At 55.7% G+C, this 22267-nt stretch overlaps 4 protein-coding genes across 5 annotated transcripts; 1 reads left to right on the top strand and 3 right to left on the bottom strand.

Annotated features, from left to right (window-relative positions):
* Positions 1 to 5652: 5652 nt before the first annotated feature.
* CAMK2N1 (calcium/calmodulin dependent protein kinase II inhibitor 1) lies at positions 5653 to 8456 on the bottom strand. The gene is made up of 2 exons (XM_027658233.1): positions 8136 to 8456; positions 5653 to 7074 (listed from the first exon to the last, which is right to left on the bottom strand). Exons 1-2 carry the CDS (start codon positions 8293 to 8295, stop codon positions 7004 to 7006), a joined length of 231 nt encoding a protein of 76 aa, XP_027514034.1. The 5' UTR covers positions 8296 to 8456; the 3' UTR covers positions 5653 to 7003.
* A 2014-nt stretch (positions 8457 to 10470) lies between these two features.
* MUL1 (mitochondrial E3 ubiquitin protein ligase 1) lies at positions 10471 to 13538 on the bottom strand. Its single transcript, XM_027657911.1, has 4 exons — positions 13380 to 13538; positions 13193 to 13280; positions 12537 to 12657; positions 10471 to 11789 (listed from the first exon to the last, which is right to left on the bottom strand). Exons 1-4 carry the CDS (start codon positions 13497 to 13499, stop codon positions 11069 to 11071), a joined length of 1050 nt encoding a protein of 349 aa, XP_027513712.1. The 5' UTR covers positions 13500 to 13538; the 3' UTR covers positions 10471 to 11068.
* A 1330-nt stretch (positions 13539 to 14868) lies between these two features.
* FAM43B (family with sequence similarity 43 member B) lies at positions 14869 to 16257 on the bottom strand. Its single transcript, XM_027657908.1, has one exon. It carries the CDS (start codon positions 15995 to 15997, stop codon positions 15107 to 15109), a length of 891 nt encoding a protein of 296 aa, XP_027513709.1. The 5' UTR covers positions 15998 to 16257; the 3' UTR covers positions 14869 to 15106.
* Positions 16258 to 16564: 307 nt separating this feature from the next.
* CDA (cytidine deaminase) lies at positions 16565 to 21157 on the top strand. Of its 2 annotated transcripts, none has more exons than XM_027657910.1 (4): positions 16565 to 17061; positions 19178 to 19289; positions 19549 to 19603; positions 20336 to 21157. In XM_027657910.1, the coding sequence occupies exons 1-4, from the start codon at positions 16896 to 16898 to the stop codon at positions 20447 to 20449; spliced, it is 447 nt and encodes a 148-aa protein (XP_027513711.1). In that variant the 5' UTR covers positions 16565 to 16895; the 3' UTR covers positions 20450 to 21157. The 2 variants fall into 2 exon arrangements, with proteins under 2 accessions (XP_027513711.1, XP_027513710.1); XM_027657909.1 differs by lacking the exon at positions 16565 to 17061 and adding an exon at positions 18640 to 18857.
* The last annotated feature ends 1110 nt before the right edge of the window (positions 21158 to 22267 follow it).

Genomic DNA, 22267 nt, shown 5'->3' with positions numbered 1-22267 from the left:
GCAAAGTGATTTTCCCTATTCAATCCTTTTTTTTGCTCCTCTTGGAGCCCCTCTGACCCCCCTCCTCGTCCCTGCTTCCCAGCACCCACCAGCCGATCTGGGGATGAACCTGTTGCTATGGAAACTGGTTGAGGATGCTGAGGATGCTGCCGGGTCTCATCCTGATCCTGCCTTTTGCCTGTCCTTATCCTGCAGCATAGGAATGGTGCATTAACCTGGGATGAGGCTGGGGATCAACCCCACCAGGAGGTTAAACTGTGGGGATTAAACCCAGCTCTGAGGTGTTTCCCACATGTATTTGTTCAGATACAGTGGGAATAACCCAAGGGCAGCTTCTGAAAGCTGCCTCCTTCCAAATCAGCCCTGTCTCTTGGTGTTTTCCATCCCACTGGGGATGTTGTAGGATGCTGTGGCTTGGGAATGGCTGGGACTGGATTGCACCCAGCTGGGAGCTGAGCCTCATCCCAGTTCTACCAGCACCCACCAGCCCTCACAGTGTGGGTGCCCTGAGGCTTCACCCCATCCTGGGCAGGGGCTCTGCTCTGTATGGGCTTCCCCCTGCCTGTGACCAATGGGAATTGGTGCTTCATGTTTAAAATGATACTAAGCTGAGAAAATACTAATTAATTAGTGCTAGTTGGAAAATCCCAAGTGCTTCCTTGCAGTGGCATCAACGAGAACCTCCCATGTGTGTGTGTGTGTTTCCCCCTCCAAAGATTTTAAATATTTCAAAGGTTCCCAGGCCTGGTTTTTGTGGGGTTCAGGTGTGTCCAGCCCTTTCACTGTGGCACCATCAGGAATTAGGGTGGCTGGAAGGGGCTGCTGCGGGCTGAGCCCCACCACGTGCCTCTGAGTCACAGAGTATTTATTTATATTTGTGCAGGTTTGGAGCAAAAATGGGAAACAGGGAGCTGGGGAGGGGGGGACACAAACAGCCTGCACCGGCTGCCCGGGCTGACTCAGAGCTGGATCAGCCCCATCCCTGCACCCGTGACTCACCACCGGGTATTTCGGAGTGTGGGATCACATGGCCCTGTTTGGGGGGTTATTTTTGTGGTTTGGTTATTTTCCTTCCTTTTCTTTTATTCTCCCACCCCAGGAAGGGGCTGATGCTTCAAGACGTGCTCCGGGGACCCCAGGAGGTGCTCCCAGCAGTTCCTGTGCTCCCCTTTTTCCCATGGGGATATCCCACCCTGCTCCCTCTTTCCCATGGGAAAAGGGATATCTGCAAAGTAAAGGGTCTCATGCAGGTGTCACACATATCTCTGCCAAATTTTTTCATATAGAGATATTATTTTAGATATATATTAGATAATATTATACATTACATAATGTATTATTTTTATATATTATGTAATATTATATATTATATAATATTGTAATACATTATATACGTTATATATATTAATAATTGTAATGTTGTAGCACGGAGAGGAGCCCAAATTCCTCTGGCTTCCTTCATATTCCTGGCGTTGCTTTGCTAACGGGAATTTAACAGGGCAATTGCTGTCACAGGCACATCCCGCTGGAACCCAGGGGAGGAATTGCCTTGGAAAAATCACTGACAGGGAAGCTTCTTCCAAAGCCAGTGAGGCTGGGAACTGGGGCAGCCCCAAGAAGGCAGTGGCCGTTCTCACCTGCCCACTGAGGGTCTGAAAATACCCAAATGTGAGGCTGCACAGGCATCCCAACCTCCCAAAAGATATAATCCCCCTCCCCAAACACAGACTATTTGTCTGGGAAGGCTTTGGCAGGGCTGCAGAGCCTGCTGGTGCCTCAGGATTGTTTTTTATTTGAGCATCTGCTGCTGCGTTTGGCTCCGAGTGGAATTTCGCTCGTTTTTTGGGTGAGGTGTCTCCCACTTGTTATTGTCATGCAACAGTTTGACACCTGGAGCGGTGGATAAATGAAGATGTCTGATGTTTCCCTCTTTAGTGGGAACGGCTGTTTAGAATATCCTAGAAAATTTTAACTCCAGGCAAAATGAAAATCAGGAGCCTGGGGAGACAGGCAGTTCCGCTCCCAGGCTTCCCGAGGCAGCAGCAGGAGGGATTTAGGGATTTTCTCGCAGGATATTCCCAAGGTGGGGAGTGCCACATCCCGGGAGTGTCTTCTTGACCCCTCCATTAAATTCCTGGTGAGCCCAGCTCTTCCAAGCCCCGGACCAGGAGGGTTTGCTGCACCTGGGGCAGCATCTCCCGCTCCTCTGGAGGTGTTCAGATTGAGGAGGGCTCCCAAAAATCCTGGGAGTGCTCAGCACAGTCCTGGGCAGCTGAAAAGCTTGAACAGATTTGGAGAGAGAAAAGCACTTTCCCTGTCCCATGGGATCTCAGGGTGGGGATGTCCCTGGAGACACCAACAGAGCTTGTGAACAGCCCTTCTCTGCCCTGTTTTCCCCCAGTTTTTCTGCCTCTGTACCTGATATATGTAATTTTCCCCTGGTTTTAGATTTTTGGGTGCTGGTGTGTGTCCAACTGTCCTGCATGAATAAATCAGGCGGGATCACAGAGCCTCAGTGGCCTCTAGTGGCTGTGGGACAAAGAGCCCAGGGATGGGGGATCCGCAGACCCCAAAAACCCCAAACCAGCAGCACTTTGGGTCCACACCATCAGAAGCTCCTCCTCCCAAGTGGAAACCCAAAGGTAGAGGGAAATTAAGCCCCCCCAAAAGGCCCCAAGGCCAGAGCTGATGGGGGAGCACCCAGGAGGAGGGGGCTGGCCAAACCCCTCTTGTCCAGACCCATTCCCAGGCAGGGATGGGCAGAGAGATTTTGGACATCCACTGGATTTTTCTCATTCCTGTGTCAAAAAAGCAGGGGGGAGGAATAAAAAATTGAGTTTCTAAGCAGGGCAAAATTTCCTTCATGTCTTTACCCATTTTTTATTTTTCTAAAGCGTATTTTCTTTTTAATGCCACAACATAAACCACAAACCCCACACAGTGAAAACAGTGAAGCTAATAGATCAAAAAGGGTTTGATACCACTAGAATGACCATTTTTGTGTCTTCTCCACCAAAGAGAGCTGCCTCCTTCTGAGTAACTGTGGTCTTTCAGCGAGAAAAGAGGGAAAAACTGACCCATTTTATTCCCCAAACCCACAGTATTTGGGGGCAGAGTGGAGCATCCCCTCTCTGCAGCCCATGCCATCCCTCCTTGCTCCCCCCCCATGATAAATAAATTACTTTAGGAGTGCTGGCCTAGTTTAACATGCCCTAGTTTTGATGGAGGAGGGGAAGAAAAAGAGAATATTTATTTTGGGCAGTTGCTACATCGGCGTCCTTTTGGGAAGAGCTTTGGGGGACTCACCCACTCCCTGTCCCCCTCTCTGACTGCAACCCACTGCCCTCGATTTTGGGGCATTTTTCTGTGAGATTTGCCAGCTGCTCTGGTGGTGTGGGTAATCAGTGTTGGGGACACTGATCCAGCCCCAAAATGGGTGTCTACGCTCCGAGTCCCCTGGGAGTGGTGTCATTCCAGGGGGTTTCCAAGAGCTGATGCCTTAAAGCGTGTGGAAAACCGAGCGGCTTTAGAGATGGATAAAAATACCCCCTGGTTCTGAGTGTGAGGGGTCAGGGTTGGCTTTGCTGGGAGAGCAACTGTTTCAGCACCTTCCCCCAGCGCCAAAGTCCCCGGGAAAAAATGGGATTAAAGCCTGTGTTTGGGCACGGGAGTGGGATTTTGCAAGTGCTCTGGGTGCCGCTGGGACCTCGGCGCCTTGCTTGTCAAGTTCCCTCTGGCAAATAAACCTGCAAATGGCTTTTTCCATATATTTTATTTTTTCCTCCTTTTTTTTCCCCACCCCTGCCAAAACAAGCAGCCCATATGGGCCAGGGTTGGGTGGGGCTTTTTGCAGTTTCCATGGGGATTTGGCGCTGGAGCTGCTGGGTGCTGACTCCCGGGTTTTTGTGCTTTTTTTTTTTTTTTTTCCCCCTCTGATCCCTGTAACCTGAGCACGGTGACGGCACCAGGCTCCCTTCCCAGCCCCAGCATCTCCCAGCCAAGGTCACCGGGGAGACCGTAGGCAGCCGGCCGCCTGCGTTGGGCCATCTGTTAAATAATGTATGCAATAAACTCCTGCCCCGCGGCCAGTTTAATCCTTAAATCCTCCTTCAGAATATCATCTCCCGGCCACGCACGGCTGCGGGGTGCCCGGACCGGGCTCTTGGGCACATCTTTCCCCACCATCCATCCCGCATCCCTCTGTCCTCACCCCTCCACATCCCGCGTCCTCCCGTAAGCGAGCTCGGCACGCCGGGCTCTCCTGCTCCATTATTGATGTGCCGTGCATGAAAGATGCATAAAAAAGGGCGGTTTATAATTTAGCAGAATCTCCTCTCCTTTCAGCCTCCCTTCCCCCTCCGGCTTCTCTGGTTCATTCCCGGCTTCTGCCGGGTGTTGAGGTGTTTTTGGGGGGCTCCCAGGCTGTGCATGGACCCCATCCCTGGAGCCCCTGTGGGTACATTTGGGTTTCAGGGCGGTTTGGGTGCTTGGAGGTTTCTTTGGTGCATGGGAGAAAGTGGGAAAACAGGTCTGGCAGACCCATAGATCAGATTTTCACGCAAAAAAAAGGGGGCTTTTTGTTAAACTTTGTTAATTAAGTGCTGCATCCAGCCCATGGTTATGTGTCTAACGAGCTCCCCAGCGCTGCCTCTTTGGCAGATGTGGGCCGTTCTGCTCCTCTGAGGCTGCATCTGCTCTCACCAAAGCCCTGGGCTCACCCCAGATTCTGGTTGGGGCAAAACCCATTCGTTTTGGGGAAAAAAATCCCTCTCAGAGACCCATCTTGTGCTTTGCGAGTGCATTGGGTCCCCCAGAATAGAAAATCCTGGGGCCAAAACTGTGCCCACAGAGTCCAAGCCATGTGGCTCTGACCTCAGAGCTGAACCTGCTGGGGGAAAAATGAAAATAATTGGGGGTTTTTTCAAGGGAGCAAGTTAGCAAAGCTCCTCGTCCCATCCTGGCTGTGGGAGAGACTGTGTGGGTTAAAAATGGAGCAATAAATAGGAAAGGTGGTGGGGAGGGGAGTTCTGTGTACCAGCTCCCTGTCCCACCCCAGATTAATCCATCTGCCCCCCGGTCATCCTGTACAAATCCCAGTTCAGCAGCATCCTGCTTTTATTGCAATAGATGGTTTTCTTTGCAGTAAAATCCCCACCCTAGACCCGTTTCCCACCCGTCATTGTATTTTATTCCCCTGGCACAAAGCTTGGCTGCTGCCCTCGGTGGTGTGGCAGGAGGGGTAACAGCATTTTTTAACACCAGGATTTGGATTTTGAGAGGGAGCAACGCGATCTTGGGATGAAAACCCCCATTTTCCACAGGTTTTCCCAGCAGTGAAGGGGAAAGGCACCTTTTTTCCCCCCCATCCCCAACAGCCGCTTTCGGAACCTCGCATCGAATTTTTCCGTTCAATTTGCGCCCCTGGAGCGTTTTCCCGTCAAACAAAACAAAAACAAAAAATCCCATAAATAAATATTAGTTAAAATTAATTATTCAGCATGAGCAGGGGTGTGTGCCGGAGAGTGGCAAGGTTTTCCTTAGTTATTTTGGGGTTATTTGGGAGGACAGGGAGGGACACTCACTGGGCCCCGGCAGCACGCGGGAAAACACGGCAGATCCGCACTTATAAAGTTCTTTTTTTTTTTTTTTCCGTTTTGTTTCATTTTCTTTTTTATTTGGACATCGCAGAAATAGCCCTGTGTAGTGGATAAAAGTGCAACATACACAATATTTAAGAAAAGGAGGAAAGAAAAACCTGCCTTGAGGTCTGTCAGTCAATTGCAAACAGAAACAAGAACCAAGCCTGGGCGCCAGAGGCGCCTTTTTTTTTCCCCCCCTTTTTTTTTTTTTTCTTATGCACATCATGCAAAATAGTTAAAAAGAAAGATTAGAAAAGAGAAGTCAGAGAAAATCCCACGAGAGATCGACCGAGCCCTAGAAAGAGCAGAAAGCCCCGAGTGCTGCTCGTCTCGGGGAGGGAATTGCTGCCCTCCAGCATCTCCAAGTGTTTGGCACTCTTGTGATTACATTAAATAACTTTTTTATATATATATATTTTTAATACAGTCTATTAAAGAGAGGAAACTGCCACAATATAAGAAAAAAAAAAAGAAAGAAACCAAGATCACCCACACTACAGACTGCATGTAGTTAGAAAAGCCGAGCGTCCCCCCCGCCCCCCTGTACATATAAAATCTTTCCCTTTGCTCACAGCAACCGAGAAGTACAAGCTTTAAAAAATAAAACCAGCAATTCTTCCTCCGGGCCTTTCCTTTATAAAAGTTTTGGTTTTCCCCCCCATCGAGAACCTTAAAACATGGCTAAAATTAAATATATATATATATATCTATTTTATATAATTTCCCAACATCCAAAGACATCAACATTAAAAAAAAAAAAAGAAAAAAAAAAGAAAAAAAGAAATCATACGGAAGGGGATAGCGTGGTACATCCAAGTGCACGGATTCATTTTTGCAAGATTAAATAATGTAAACAAGGTGCCCGCTGGGAACAGCCCTGGCCCGGGGGGGAGACCCCGGGGGCTGCTCCCTTCCCCCCCCCTTTTTTGCCGCCCCATTTTTTTCCTCTTACCCCCCCAAATTTTGCACGGCACGAGGTTCATCAGCCCGACAAAAGCAATCCCGAGTAACTCAGACCGTGGTGTGACACCTCCGTTCATCCCTCGGGGTGGGGGGGTCTGGAGCAGGTGGTTATTTTCCCAATTTTATATATATATATATATATAATTTTTTTTTCTCTTAATTTGTTATTTTTTGATTCATTTCTGGGGTCTGCCTCGCTCGCTGCCCTCCCCTCCAGGCGCCTCCGGAGGGCGGGACGTGCCGTGGTGGTGCTGTGGGATTGCAGGAGGGCGAGGACGGCGCTCCCGGTGCTCGCTCGGGTGGTCGCTGCGGTGCTGGGGGGGTTATTTTTTGCCATTGTAAACCGACCCCCCCCCCCTCCTCCCCGCCCCGGGCTTCAGCCCAGCGTCCCCAGGGAGGCTTTAAACACCGGGAGGGGCCTTTTCGGAGAGGTTTTGCAGCACATCGTCAATTCTATCGTCTTCAATCACCACTAGAAAGCAGAAAGAGGAGCGTGAGGAAGGTTCTGCCGCCGTGGTCCCCTCGCCCAAGGTCACCATGGGGTGGGTTTCTGGGGGGTCCCACATCCCTGATGGCGCTGGTGGCAAAGCCACGCGGTGCCTGACACCCCGCGGGGCACCCCGTGCACCATGTCCTGGCCTCAGGGAGGGTACCTGGCACGGGACCTGGTGCCCTGTCCCTGAGGAAGCCCTGACAAAGGGCTTGGAGTACGGTGCCTTGTCCCCAGGAAAGGTCCCCCTCACCTCTGTGGCCTAGGAATGGTCCCCAGGGAATGGTGCCCTGTCCCTGGGGAAGGTCCCTGCTACCCTACCCCCTGGTGAAGTGCCCAGGGCACAATGTCCTGTCCCCAAGGAAGGTTGCCACTACCCAACACCCTGGTGACAGTCCTTGGGACGTGATGCCTGAACCTGCAGGGAGCCTGGTGCTTCATGCCCTGTCCCAGTGGATGCTTCCTGCTGCCCTGCCCCCTAGAAAGGTGCTTAATGCTCCATCCCTGGGGAAGATCTTGGGGATATGATGCCCAGCATCCCTCTGGGAGCCCAATGCATCATACCCCATCCCTGGGGCTGGTCCCTGCTGCCCTGCATCCCTGGGGAAGGTCCCTAGGACACAATGCCTGACATCCCACAGGGTATCCAGTGCACCATGTCCTGTCCCCAGGGGATGTTTCCTGCATCCCGGTAAGATTTCCGATGCCCCATCCCCAGGGAAGATGCCCGGTACACGATGCCCGACATCCCTCAGGGAGCCCAGTGCATCATACCCCCCCCCTCTGAGGCTGATCCCCGCTGCCCTGCATCCCTGGGGAAGGTCCCTGGGACACGATGCCCGACATCCCTCAGGGCGCCCAGTGCATCACTCCCTGTCCCTCGGTGTCCTGCATCCCTAGGGAAATGTCCTCGGGACGCGCCGCTCAACACCCCGCGGGGGTACCCGCTGCGTCCCACCCCATCCCTGGGGGCCGTGCCCCGCATCCCGGGCGCATCCCGGGCACATCCCGGTGCCCCCCCCCGTTCCCCTTCGGTCACCCACCTCTCTTGCTGCGGCCGATCTGCCCCAGCTTGGGCGGCCGCTTGCCCTGCCCGCCGGCCAGGAGCCCGTCGCCGCCGCGGAGGCGAACGGGGAAGGGCAGCTGCCCCACGGCCGCGTCCCCCGCCAGCTGCCCCTCGCCGTAGGGCGGCCCCTCCGACATGGGGGCGGCGGGGGGGGACCCGCCGCCGCCGCCCCCCCCCGACAGCCTCCCGGGGCGCGGGGCCCGCGGGCCCGGGGCAGCGGCGCAGCGGGCGCGGGGCGGCCGCCCCGTCACATCCCGGCCCGGCCGGCGCTGCTTCGCGGCTCCGCGGCTGCGGCGGCGGCTCCGGCGGCGGCGGCGATAGAGGAGCGGGAGGCGGGACCGGGCGGGGCGGGGGCGGGACCGGCTCGGCCCCCCCGGCACCGGCGGCGGCACCGCCCCGGCGGGATGGATCCCGCACCCCCCGGGGGATCCCCGGGGCTGCCCCGCCGCCTGCCCCGCAGCGTCCCGGGAGACCTATGAGATGCTTAATAGACACCCTTGGGGAGCTCGGAGCTGCCCTACAAAACCACCTGGGGAGCCTGGGCTGCCCCACAGCACTTTTGGGGAGCCCGGAGGTGCCCCCCCCAACACGCCCGGGGACCTCAGAGGTGTCCCACAGCATCCCTGGCATCCTTGGTAACCGAGGTAACCGGTTTAAATCCCGGGTAACCCAGGGCCGCCCCACAACATCCCCAGGTATCCCAGCACGTGTCCTCAGGGATTCTGGGCTCAGCCCCACGTGTGTCCTGCAGAGCCCAGCAGAAACGAGCTATCTCAGGGCCTCTGGCACTTTGTGGGGGGCTGCAACACGGGGAGAGTCTGAGTGCACTTGGCTGTGTGTCCCAAGGATATGTCCCTGCACAAGCCTTTCCTGGGAGCCTTTTGGGTCACTTTGGGCTTTCCAAGGGGTTTTCCATGCAGTGTTGCCACAGCGCTGTGGGTGAAGTGATGGGAAGGCTGGGTGAAGGCTGCAAAGTGAGTGATGGGAAGGCTGGGGCTCCCATTTTGGGAAAGACCACGGCTGTGTGAGGGGGTTTAGGCATCTCTGCAAAGCCAAGGTGGGGGGACAAGTGGGAACAGCGGCAAAAAACCTGTTTGTTCAAAGCGAGGTTGCAGGATTTCTCTGGAATTGGGAGCCTGGCTCGTTCTGGGGCCAAGCAGGATCAAGGCATGGGAAGGACGGAGTGCCTGGTGGTGCCAGGACTGGGGTGCTTCTCCTATCTCCAAACCCCTTGTTTGCTGAAACCCTGAGCTCCTGGAGCCCCTCTGCCGTGCACCCCCGCCCGCCCCCGAGCTGTCAGCTCCTTACATAAGGTTGCGGCTACGCCCGAGATATCACAGGGAAAGCTTGGAAACAGGAGGCGAAAGGTAACGGGGAAGCACAGCCCCCCCAAAGTGTATTTTTAGGCTTTGCCTCATGGCTCTGTTTCACAGGCAAAACGTTGAGGCTCAAGGCCACATCCTGCACTGGTGTGAGGAGGGGGTGACCTCCCTGCTGCCCCCTTCGAGGGGTTTTGGGGTGGTTGGTCCCCTGGAGAGGGGGGGACGCCTCTTCCAGCAAGAGGGGTTCTGTATTCTGGGTTTGAGTGTGGATTTTTGAGTGGATCCTGGCTTTTCCCTCTGGGGTTCTGTGTTTCACAGGCTGCCTCACCGTGGCGGGCAGCCACTGCCATCTACAGCCAGTGGGTTGTGGCCCTTCCCGGCACTGGGACAACCAGGGACCCACTTTTCCTCAAACTCCAGCTGGCAGGTTGTGCCACAGAGCCAGAACGGCCTTCGGACACTGCCCGGCTGGTCTGGTTAATGTTTAACAAGGAAACAACCCGGTTCTGTGTTAAATTCAGCTTTTCCTGCCACTCGATGGGAAACTGTTTCTTTTTATCCGTGCTGGGGGGATGTGAACAGCTCTGCCTGCCCTCAGGCATCGGAAGGAGTGAGGGGATCTCCCCACAAATCCCAGGGGCTGCTTCAGTCCTGGGGTTTTTGACTGTTCCTGCTGGAGGCTCCCCCACCCCCAGGAGTGTTTCTCTAATTGCCCTCCTCAGCAAATGTTAATTGCTTTGGGTCCATTAACCCTCTTGGGTGCAGGGACTATACAGGATTTATGGCAAAACAGGGGAGTAAGGGAAGGGAATTTTCCTTTTCTGTGTTAGTTTGGGGGTTTGGTACTGCCTGTGTCACAAGGAGACAGCAGTGACTGTCATGTCCAGTGTGGGGGGACAGGCTCCCACCCCCTCACCCAACCTCCATCATGGCATGTCCACCCCAGGGAGCACAACCCCGACACCCCTGGGGAATGATCCGACACAAACACACTTTTCATCCTATTTTATTGCTTTACATTCTGTTTTCCATCCCAGCTCAAGCCAAGCACAGCCATCAGCCATGGTGTTCTCACCTCCCCATCCTCATGTCCTGGTGTCACAAACCCTTTTTTTGGGGGGATCACAGAATTCCCCATGTTCACACACCCCCCATATGAGTTCCCCAACAGACCCCCCCTGCTGCATCGGAGCTGTGTGGCAGCATTACAGGGATTCTGCAGCCTCTGAGAACCCTTAAACCATCTTATTTTTGTTTTCCCCATGTTTTTATCAGCCAGGCAAGAGACCACAGGCTCAGCAACCATGACACAAACCCTGAGAGTCCAAATCTTTAAGAGAAGAGCTTCAAGCTGCGTCTCCCCCTGAGCACCTCACCCTTTGCCTCCAGAGCACAACATGATGCACGTGATCAGCTGCACAATCACCTCTTCAGACCCAGGCCTGTCAAAGCACCCGCTCCCTCAAGCTCCCTCCCCTTCCCCAAAATCCACCTCCCAAAGCAGCGAGGCGACAAGAACCCCTTTGCAAGAGACAGCTTTAAGTGCCAAGAAACTTTCCCCACCCCCCTCCCAAGAACCACAAACAAATTAACTGTTGTACAAGGGAACCACCCTGCTGATGCCCTGCCTGCAGATGGGGCACTTTTTGGGCTCGGGGAGCGCCTGGTAGCACTCGTGGCAGGAGCAGACGTGGCCGCACTCCAGGAAGACGCAGGATTTGGTGCTGCTCAGGCAGACCACGCAGGCGTTTTTGAGGGTGTCCCCGCCCTCGGCGTTCATCAGGCGCTCCTGGGCCTGCCGGAATTCCTCCTGCATCTGCTTGAGGTGCTGCCTCTCCCGGTGGTGCCGGTACTGCTTCCGCAGGAGGAAGAAGAGGACGGCGCAGGTGGCGGCACCGAAAACCACGGTCAGGATTTTCCAGAAGCGGGCGCTGGACTCCTGTTTCTGCAGCAGGGAGTCGAAATCCACGGCACTCAGGTAGTAGGGCATGCCCTGCTTTGGGGGCTGCAGCTTGATGGTGGCGTTGTCCAGCACCAGCTCTCCCACCCCGGTCAGCGCCGTGCCCACCTTCAGCATCTGCTCCGTCTCCTGGATGCCCTTGGGGCGCTCCCCGCTGATGTAGTGGCCGATGACGTCGGTGAAGGACTGGACAGAGGGGTGGAATTTCTCGTACACCGTCTCCAGGCTGAGCTCAGCTGCCTCCAGAGGCTTCACCACCCGCACGGTGACGCCGGCGCCGTCCTCGGCGGGCACCAGCTCGAAGGGGGTGGTGTTGGTTCTCTGGTGGATGATCTTCTCGTAGTCATTCCTTAGGGAGAAGGGGGGAAAGTGAACCTGCTTCCCCTCACCCCAAGGGAGCAACTCTGCTTAAGGCGGAGTCAGCCCGCAGCTGTCAGTCCCCAAAACCCAGTCGGGTTTTGGGGACTGACAGCTGTGGGCTGACTCCGCCTTAAGCAGAGTTTATTTGATGGGGCACCTTCCCCCTCGTAGCACTGTCCAGGTGTGTGCAAGGCCCTCCCACCATCACTGGGGGAGGGTTGTGTCCCACCTAATCCCCTCCCTGTGGCATTCCCAGCTGTCACAAACCGCCCTGTGAGGAGAAGCACCACCTGTCACATGCCCCAGTTTGATAGGTGTTATCAAGTGGCTCGTCCAAGAGCATCACCAAAGCTCTTGTTTCAGCAGCTCTGGTGGGCCAGGTAGCTCTGGGAACCTCCTCAGGTCCCCTGGGTTCAGATTCACCCAAATCCAACTGATTTCTGCTCTGAAAGTGGGGGTTTTTGGGAAATACCATCCTCCATAACAAGATGGGGCTGATCAATGCTCTGCCCACATTGGGTTACTCAATGTGCTCTTCTCTTAAGAGCTCTGAAAGCCCTAAAAATGAGCCAAACATGCCCTGTTTTGGCAGCTGTCACTGGGGGGCCACTGTGGGGTCCAGCTCTGAGGCACCTGGTCACTCTGGCCACACCTGAGGCCATTTCAGGGTGTCAGACCCCCAGAGGGCACCTCAGGTGGGCTGGGAGGAGACCACTTGTGGGCACCAGGCACGTACCAGAGGTGAGTGGTTCTGTTCCACACCATCTTGTGCTCCTGCAGCGTCAGCCTCTGAACCACCCCCTTGCAGTTCTCCACAAACTGGCTGCTCAGGGTCTCCTTCACCGACCTCACCACACCTGGAAGGGAAACCCCAGGGGCAAGTGAGTGGCTTGTTAAAACAAACAAAAAAAGAGGGACTTTGGAGAAGGGTCTGGAGTGACAAGACACAGGGAATGGCTTCCCACTGCCAGAGGGCAGGGTTAGATGGGACAGTGGGAAGGAACCCTTCCCTCTGAGGGTGGGGAAGCTCTGGCACAGGCTGCCCAGAGAAGCTGTGGCTGCCCCATCCCTGGAAGTGTCCAAGGCCAGGTTGGAGCAACCTGGGCTAGTGGAAGGTGTCTTTGCCCATGGCAGGGGGTAGAACTGGATGAGCTTTAAGGTCTCTTCCAACCCAAACCATTCCACGATTGTCAGATGGGGTAGAAGGACTGAGAGCCCATGTTTTGCCTGACAGGAGTCAGTGGCTGCTTGTCAGGGGAAAGATGAACTCATGGGCACAGAACGAGGGGCTAGGGATGAAATCCCCAAAGTGAGAAGCAGCTGCGGGGTGGGGGAGGGGAGCATTGTGCCCCCGCCCCTTATTTGGGGCTCCGCTTCAGGCCCTGCCTCTACCTTCTATAACCGCATAGGGCACGCAGCGCCCGGGAGCCTCCAGCAGCACCGACCGCAGATCTCCGTCCAGCTGGACCCTCCTGGCGCCCTGCGGGGAGCAAACAGAGGCCGCGGCTCAGCCGGCGCGACCAGGCCGCGGCCTACGGGCCGGGCCCGTGCGCTCCCTCGCCGCACCCCTCGCACCCACCTCGAGCCCGCGGGCCACGCGGGCCTTCTGCCGGTACACGGAGTAGAGCAGGGCGGTGATGGCGGTGCTGGCGGCCAACAGCGCGGCCTGTGCGGCCGAGGGCCGCCCGCTACCCTCCATAGCCTCCGGGCCCCGCGTTACCACGGCAACCACCGGCGCGCCGTGATGACGTCAGGAGCGGCGCTCTAGCAGCGGCGGCGCTGCCATAGAGACGCACGGTCCGCCAAGGCCGGGCGGGGGGCGCAGGGGCCTCCCAGAGCTTTGTTGAGGGGACGGGGGGACAAAATACCCCCCCCCCAGGGTATATGTGGGGGAGGCGGGTCAGATCCTGACCCCATGCGGCTTTAGGGGGCTAAACCCCAGCCTTAGGGATTTGTGGGGTCGGGGTGGGTCCCACCCCCCCACCCCCCCACCCCAGCGTTTTTGGGGGAGGCATCAAGGTCCAGCGCACAAGATCCTAAAAAGGGATTATTTCAAATCGCAGCTATCTTTTAGGATCTTGATAGCTGGACCCAAATCCTGACACCCCCATGGTGCTGGGGGGAGCATTCCTAGCGCCCCCCGTCCTTCCCCATCCCACCTCGGGGGTCTTGGGGGGACATCAATCCCCAGCCCCACAATCCTAAGGGGGGGATTAGTCCAAATGCCAGTCATCCCTTAGGATTTTGGTAGCTGGCTCCAAATCCTGACACCCCCAGGGTGCTGGGGGGACCACCCTCGCAGTGCTTCGGTGATGAGCGGCAGCCCAAATCCCACCACCCTACAAAACTTAGGGGCGGGTCAGACCAAAGGGTGTCCCCCCTGGGCTGTGAGGGGGGTATGCCCCCAAATTCCAGCCCTATAGCACCTTGAGGGGGGGTTATGCCCCATCACTGGGCTGTGGGGCACTAGCACCTCATGAACCCCCCCAGAGCAAGGGCTCAGCCTCAGGATGCACCCCCAGCCCTATTTAGCAAGGTCCTTCTCCTCCATCTTATGCAGGGCCACATAAGGGTGGCAGATCCCTGCCAACCTTTTTGGGGGGGAGGGGGGCACACAAGACCCTTCCCTGCCCCACCTATCTCCTTGCCATTGCTTATTCTGAGAAAGCAGTAAAAGGGGAAGAAAAAAAAAATAAATTAGTAATTTTCGGTAAATCGTTGGTCTTCAGAGCCTTGGCGCTGATTTTGGGGTGGGCACGGGGGGGCCGCAGGCAAGGCCATGTTCTCCAGAGGGGGTCCAAGGGGCCAAACCCCCCTCCCAGCTGCCTGACGCAGGCGGCACAGCCGCCCCCCCAGCTCTATATTTAAAAAATCGAGTTGCCATGGCTACGCAGAGCAGCTCTCCCCAGCCCTCGGTTCTGCAGGGAGGGTGCAGAAAGCCCCTCCTCGGCTTCCTTTTCGGGGGGTAAATTCAATATAAACCCCTCCAAAATCGCCTCGGTGCCGAGCTTAACTCTTCCTCTGCTGTTCTCCAGCGTTCGGGCAAGACACAGGCGCCATCACACCGCAGAAAACACACATTAATTTTATTATTATTATTATAATTATTATTATTATGGCCACTGCAGAGGAGGAGGCACGAGAGCAGGTTCATGTGCAGGGCTGAAGGGGTGCAAACCCTCACCCGCCCCACAGCGTGTCTTCCTTGTAAGGGAGCCGCCGTCTTGTCCGGATTCACCCCCCGAGGAGCGTCCCAACACCGGCTTGGGGGCGCGGGGATGGCCCCCGACCCCTGAACCGGGGGTCTCAGCACAGCGGGTGCCGGGGGCCGCGCAGGCTGCACCCCCTCATGTCGCTGGCCAGCCGCAGCACGGCAGCTCTGCCGGGGTCCCCCAGAGGCGCCCCGGGGCCGAAGGCCTCGTCCTCGTCCTCCTCCAGGATGGAGCTGAGGCGCGGGGCACAGCGGGCCCTCTCGGCGGGCGGGCGGTAGGGACACTTGGTGTTGAGCAGCCGCCGCAGGGGCACCAAGGGCACGATGGCGTCGCCCAGGAGCTGCTGCTGGACGTGGCGGAAATCGCTCTGCCTCTTGAGCCGCTTGAACTCGTTGAAGGCCGAGGCCGAGGTCTGGTAGAGCAGCAGGGCCATGGCGCGCGCCTTGTCGGCCTTGGAGACCAGCACGGCGTGGCAGCGCAGCACCACGGCCTTGTTCTTCACCTGGTGCCGGTACACCCAGGCGAACACCTTGGGGTGCCGGCGGTCGGCGGCGCAGTAGGTGATGCGGTGCAGCAGGTACGCGTGGCCCGGCCGCCGCGCCCCCTTCTCGCTCGGCGTCATCCGGATGCCTTGTGGCCCCAGCGTCAGCTTCATCTTGGCCCCACCGGCGCCCGCCTCGCTCTTTGCCCAGATCTTGCCCACCGCCTCCTCGGTGCAGCCCTCGCCCTTGGCGTGCAGGGTCACGGCGTTGCCCAGGTACCGCACCGTGTACGTCGGGTCCTCCTTGTTGAGCTCCACTTTCTGGCGCTTCCCGCGGAAGACGCTGCCCAGCCGCTCCAAGGGACACTCGGGCAGAAGGTCCGGGCAGGAGCGCAGGAACCCGGCCAGCAGCGCCGCGTAGCTCAGCCCCGGCCCCAGGCTCTTGCCTTTGCACTTACGTTCATTTTCCACCAGCACGAACTTGCTCCGGCGCCACGGCAGCATCTCCTCTCCGGCCTCTCACGGCTCCGCTAATCCCGGATCAGAAACAGCCCCCCTCCCCCGCCACCCCAACCCGCAAAATCTGGATGTGGGGGTGTCCCCACACACACACACACCCCGCCCGGAGGGTGAAGCCCCTACCCCGGGATGCAGCTGCCGTGTCCCCGATGCCGCGCGGTCCAGGGAGGATGCGGGGATGCTCGGACCGAGGAGCCGCCGCGCTCCGGCTGCCGCCTGCGCCTGATGCTGCTGCGGGAGCGGCTCTCCGTGGGCTGCTCCACCTCCCCGAGCACGCGGGGAGCCGCCGATGAACGTCCCCCACCGGCTCCTTGGATGCGCGCTCGCTCCCTGCTCCGGCAGGGATACAGAGGTGGGGGTAAAATAGCACCTTCTCTTCATGCAGCAGCCATGCTCCTTAAATGCCAAAATTCCCCGATTTCTAATCCCGGGGAGGACGATTTTAGGGAGGGTCAGATGATGGTTTCTGACCCTGGCATGATAAAATGGATTTTTTCCCCCCAGATCTGTCGCTGGGATTTGAGGATCCTGCAGGTCTGCTGGCATTTTTTTTCCTCCAAACCACCTCCCCTCCGCTTTTTGCCTGGTTTTCCCAAGCCAGCCAGACCTCCTTACTGCTCCTCTTCCTTTTGGACTGAGCTGGCTTTTAACCTGTTGCTTTTATCTCTGGCCAAGGCCCCAGGACAACTTCCCTCCAGGGAATATGAAGTGTTATTTCCCCACAATGCAGCCCGAGGGAGATTTTTGGGGAGTGCTGTGAGATTTCAGTCCTGCATCAGAATCTGAAGCTGCTCAGAATTCAGCTGCTTTGGCTCAAACCCTGATTTCCACGGGTTTTTTTTGCTATCTGGGGCTTCTTACAGATGCAGCAGGGAGACCCCCCATGCTTGGGGATGCTCCAGCTGCTTTGAGATGGAAAAATAACGAGGAGAAAGGAGGAAAAATTACACTGTGTACCCCCACTTTTAGCCCATTTGAGGAGGTAAACCAGAGCAGGGTGTTGCAGGGAGCAGGAAGCCATTTCCCAGCAGCTTCCCAGATTTTCTACGGTTTGAGTGAAGCAAACACAACCTTAAAATAGCTGCTTTGCAGGCAGACAGCACCAGCCCTGCTCCTCTCACTGCTGCGGCCTCGACAGCCTCGGAGGTTTTCACAGCCAAAATAATAAAAAATGTATGAATTTGTCTGTTTTTCAGCTTTTCTGCTGCAAACATGCGGTGTGTGGTTTGATCCTGGTGCAAGGATGGTTTTGGGGAGGTGGCAATTAGGGAATTAGTGCAAATTAGCACTAATCCCTCATTACTTCTGCTGTCACCCTCACTGACAGAGGTAAGGACTCTTTAATTGCTCGGTGTCCATATTGACAGGGCAGGTTTAAACCCTTCCCAAAAGCTCTTTTATTTGTACATCCCACATTATTTAGTGAGGGGTCCCCCTGCTCTGATCTGCTCCCACAGTGTCTCCCCTCAGCTGCTCTGGGACTGGTTTTCCCTCTTTCTCCCTGTTTTTGGGGTAATGGAGATTGGAGTGGGGGCACAAGAGAATCTGTGGCTCACCTTATAGGGGAAAACAACCTGGATTTGCACTTTGAAAGCTGAGGAAAAGGATTCAGGGCTGTCAGACCCCTCCTCTCACTGCCTATTGCCTTGACTGACTGCCCTTGCAAGAACCAGGCTGTCATCATTATGTTCCAGAGTGAACAAGCACCCACAGAGTGTGAGGAAAGTAGGTTTCCTGGTTATTCTCTGGACAATACGGATCCCAGCTTTGGTTTCTTGGGGTGCCTGTGGTGGTCTCACTGCCCCATGCTCCCTTCTCAGCTCCCAGAGTTCCTATACCAACAGAAGCCACTGCCAATTTGGATGCTGCTTCTCAGCAGTGACCCAGGACCAAGATTTGCTGGCATAACCTGCAGGTAAGGTCAAAATCCTCCCAAAATCCAGCAAACCGGACAAAAATCCCAGTGATACATCCCTGGGGGCTGTGACACCCGTCCTTGCAGATAGAAAGTGGGGCAGGAAGCTCCTCGGGCCAGGGGAAAATAGAGAAATCTTTAATTAAAAAGCAATTTGCTGATCACCCAGGAGCCCTTTTACCCTGCCAGGGGCGATTCCCATGGAAGCACCAGCAGACCTGAATTTGGGCTCCAGCATAAGGGCATCCCAAAAGGGGCTCTCACCACCTGTGTCTGCAGCCAGATTTCCCTGCTGCCTGTAGCTAAAATGTGAAAATGTGATACATATAGATATTATTTTTAATGCTTTCAATCAAATTAATTTATTTCTTTTGATCTCACTGATCAGGAGCTGTTGTTCCTGCCCCCCCCCCCCCGAAAGACTTAGTGACATTTTCCCCTGGAGTCACAGAACCAGTTTTGAACTGGGAAGGAAAAAATCCACGAGACAGCAGCAGAAAAATGCTCTGCCGGGATAGGGGAAGGAGGAAGTAGAAAACAAAACCCGGGATAAACTGGAAAAAGTGAGACAGGAGGCAGGGAGGGGATGTGGGACTCCCTGAGCGTGATGCTTTGGGGGCCAGGGCTGTCCCTAGGGATGCTTCCTGGGGTTCGGCTGTGCGCCGGGGCGTTATCCCGCAGTCCTGGCCAGCCTGTTTTCCAGGCAAGGAAATATTTAACTGCGGCGTCAGCGGGCAGGGCAGACCGGTGCAGGCATGGAGGGCAGCGGGCAGCGCTCAACCCCCGCTGTGCCCCCGGGCCAGCCCCAGGGGGACCGTCTCCAGCTCCTGCTGCGCCGCAGCCGGGAGGCCAAAAATTGTGCCTACTGCCCCTACAGCCGCTTCCCGGTGGGAGCTGCACTGCTCACGGCGGGTGGGGAGATCTTCTCCGGTAAGTCGTGGCCCTAAGACCCCACCCTGGGATTTTTTGGGAGCCCCCAGCGACCTTTTGGGAGTGCACGGGGGTGTAGCGGGGTCATCCCGGGGTGTTGGTGTTGTGTGTCCTTCCCCCGCTGCCTCCTGGCAGCCGCCGGCCCGGAGCGAGCCAAAGATCAGGGTGAATGGGGAAGTACAGGAAATAAATAAGGGAATCAGGGAAACTGGGTTTTCTTTGCAAATTCCCCTAAAAACAACAACAACGACAAAAAAAATTTAAAAAAAAACCTCCCCGGTGGGGTTTGGGGTGGCTGGTGCTGGGGGTTTTCCCCACAGGGTGCAACGTGGAGAATGCCTGCTACAGCCTGGGGATGTGTGCTGAGCGAGCTGCCATCCAAAAAGCCATCTCAGAGGGGCACACCAGCTTCAAGGCCATGGCCATCGCCAGGTAAGGGTGCTCTGAGAGCTGGAACAGGGAAGGATGGGATGGGGGGATAGCAGGAAAACCTCCAGTGCACCCTGTGGGCAGATTCTGCAGCAGCAGCCCCAGCATTTGGGGGGAAAGAAAGTTTTTGCTTGGTTTGTTTGGAGGAATTAGGGGGGAAATCTGCTGTAGCTCCGTATTTATTGGTGCATGAAGGTCTTCTGCAGGTGTTCCCCCCTCCTCTGGCCTCAGGACTGAGCTCTGTGCCCTTCTCCTTTGGCAGTGACATGGGGGACTTCATCACACCCTGCGGCGCCTGCAGACAAGTGATGAGAGAGGTGACGGCTCTTGTGGGGGCTTTGTGTCTCACCCCCTGATCCCAGACACCACCTCCTGACCCCAGAGAAGATCACTTGACCCCAGACATCATCCCTTGGCCCCAGGCATCTCCCCCTAAAACACCCAGAGGTGCCAAAAGGGGGTGCAGTCCTCTACCCCCAGCCCCAGGGCTGGCTCCAGGCTCCTCAAATTGCATTATCCGCTGGGAAAGGGATATTCCTCCCTATTCCATGTGAGTGGGTGCTTGGTGGGAATCCATTAGCTCCCCCTTCCCAGGGGGTTTTGTTCCTGCAGGTGCAGAGTTTGGCCCTGGAGTCGTTGCTCCACCTCTGGCAAGCCTGAAAACAGAGGTTTTCCTGGAAAAGCTGAGCTTCTCGCAGATCCCATCCCTCTCTCACTTCCCTCCTCCCCACAGGCACCCCAGCATCCACAGCCCGGTTTTGGGTGGTTAATATTTAATGGGTTGTGGGGCTTGGCTTGAGGGTGGGATTCAGGAAGTTTGGAGGCACCGGGGCTCACCCTGGGGGGTAAAAACACAGGATCTGAGCCCAAAATATCCTCTAAGGGGGTGATGCTGATAAGCCAACCCAAAATCCATGCAATAGAGGGGGATGCTCCCCCTGAACCTAGAAACAAAGGATTACAGGAGTAATTTGGGGAAGAAGTGCAGGTTCTTCTCCCTTCTCCTTCTTCTCCCTCATCAGGCTCTTCTCCCCACTCTTCTCCTCCAGTTTGGCACGGACTGGGATGTCTACCTGACCAAAGCAGATGGCACCTACATTGTCAAGAGGTTGGAGGAGCTGCTGCCACTCTCCTTTGGCCCTGAGGACCTGAAGAAGGTGTGACCAGCATGGCCACCACCATCCTTTGCCCCTGGGGCAGCAGAGGAGGATGGTTTTCCCCAGTTTCCTCAGTGTGTAAGCGGCTTTTTGGGGAAGACACAACTGGAAATGCATTTGTAGTGCTGTTCCTCTCATCTTCTGATTGTGTTGATTCACAGACACTGGTTCCACCTCCCCCTGAGGAAACAACAAAATCTAATCACAGAAATTCCCTGTTATTATTAAAAAATGTCCAGATATCCTTATAGCCAAGGAAGGAGTTGAGTTTGATGCATGGCTCAAGTTCGGGCTTGTTGATACAGAAATAACTCCTAAATAATGCAAAATCATTGCTTGGGAAAATTCTGGATTCTTCAGCTCTGAAGAGAGGTGAAAGCCAAAAGGAAAAGCTCTATCAGCCCCAGCAGTAATTAATGAGCCAGCCCAGATTAGGTGGATTGCTGGAATGGGATGGTTATTGCACTGAGCGTGTCCTTTGCTCGTTTCTCTCCAGCTTGTTTTCCTTGCTTTTGTTCCATTTATGGGGGAGAAGAGAATGAAGAATTTTTGATTGCTTCTGCAGAGTTTTGTGCCTCCAGAGTAGTGCCATTTGCTGATTGTACTATTGATTTAATTATGCACAATGACAAATGAATGTGTGATATTTCCCAACCAATGCTGGGTTGGGCATTTCAGCCCATGCCCAAGCCAAATAAAAGCTGTTCTGGTTTATCTCCTGCAGTAACAAGTGATGGAACACTGGGAGTGGGGTCCTTGGGCTGTCCTGCTGCCAGGCAGGGCCAAGGGGCAGTGGATGTGACGTGGGAACATCATGAGGTTCAACCTTAGAACCCCTTCATGTGCCTTAAAGGGGACTTATAATAAAGATATAATAAAGATGAGGGCGGACTTTTTAGCAGGTCTTTTAAAGGGATAGTGGTTTTAAACTAAAAGAGGGTTGATTTAGATGTGAGGAAGAAGCTTTTTACAATGAGGGTGGTGAGGCCCTGGCACAGGTTGCCCAGAGAAGCTGTGGCTGCCTCATCCACAAGTGTCCAAGGAAGTGTCCAAGGCCAGGTTGGACGGGGCTTGGAGCAACCTGGGCTAGTGGAAGCTGTCCCTGCCTGTGGCTGGGGGTGGGATGAGATGGGATTTAAGGTCCCTCCCAGCCCAAACCATTCCATGATCCCGTGATTCTGTGCTGTGCCCAGGTCAGTGCTGTGCCCCGCTCCATGCCCTGCCAAGCACAAGGCACACCCAGCTGTGCCCTGCTCCATGCCCTGCATTGCACAGGGCTGTACCTTGGCTGCACTCTGCTCCGTGTCCTGCTCCCTGCCCTGCTCCATGTCCTGCTCCCTGCCCCATACTCCACTTCATGCCCCATTCCATGCCCCACTCAATGTCCCACTTCATGCCCTCCCATTCCATACCCTATTCCATGCCCCACTCCATGCCCTAATCCATGCCCCACTCCATACCCCATTCCCTGCCCCATTCCCTGTCCCATTCCCTGTCCCATTCCCTGCCCCATCCCATGCCCTATTCTATGCCTCCTTCCCTGCCCCAGTCCTTGTCCCATTCCATACCCCATTCCATGCCCCATTTCCCTGTCCCACTCCATGCCCCACTCCATGCCCCATTCTATTCCCCATTCCCTGTCCCACTCCATGTCCCATTCCTTGCCCTATTCCATGCCCTATTCTATGCCTCATTCCCTGTCCCTACTCCATGCCCCATTCCATACCCCACTACATGCCCCACTACATGCCTCATTCCACGTCCCATTCCCTGCCCCATTCCCTTCCCCATTCCCTTCCCTTCTCCATTCCTCATTCCCTGCTC

This window comes from Corapipo altera, unplaced genomic scaffold, assembly GCF_003945725.1.
Source record: "Corapipo altera isolate COAL_440 unplaced genomic scaffold, ASM394572v1 301, whole genome shotgun sequence".
Classification (NCBI taxonomy): domain Eukaryota; kingdom Metazoa; phylum Chordata; class Aves; order Passeriformes; family Pipridae; genus Corapipo; species Corapipo altera.
Note: the sequence above shows the minus strand (reverse complement) of the source record. Positions and strands in the feature narration are given on the sequence as shown.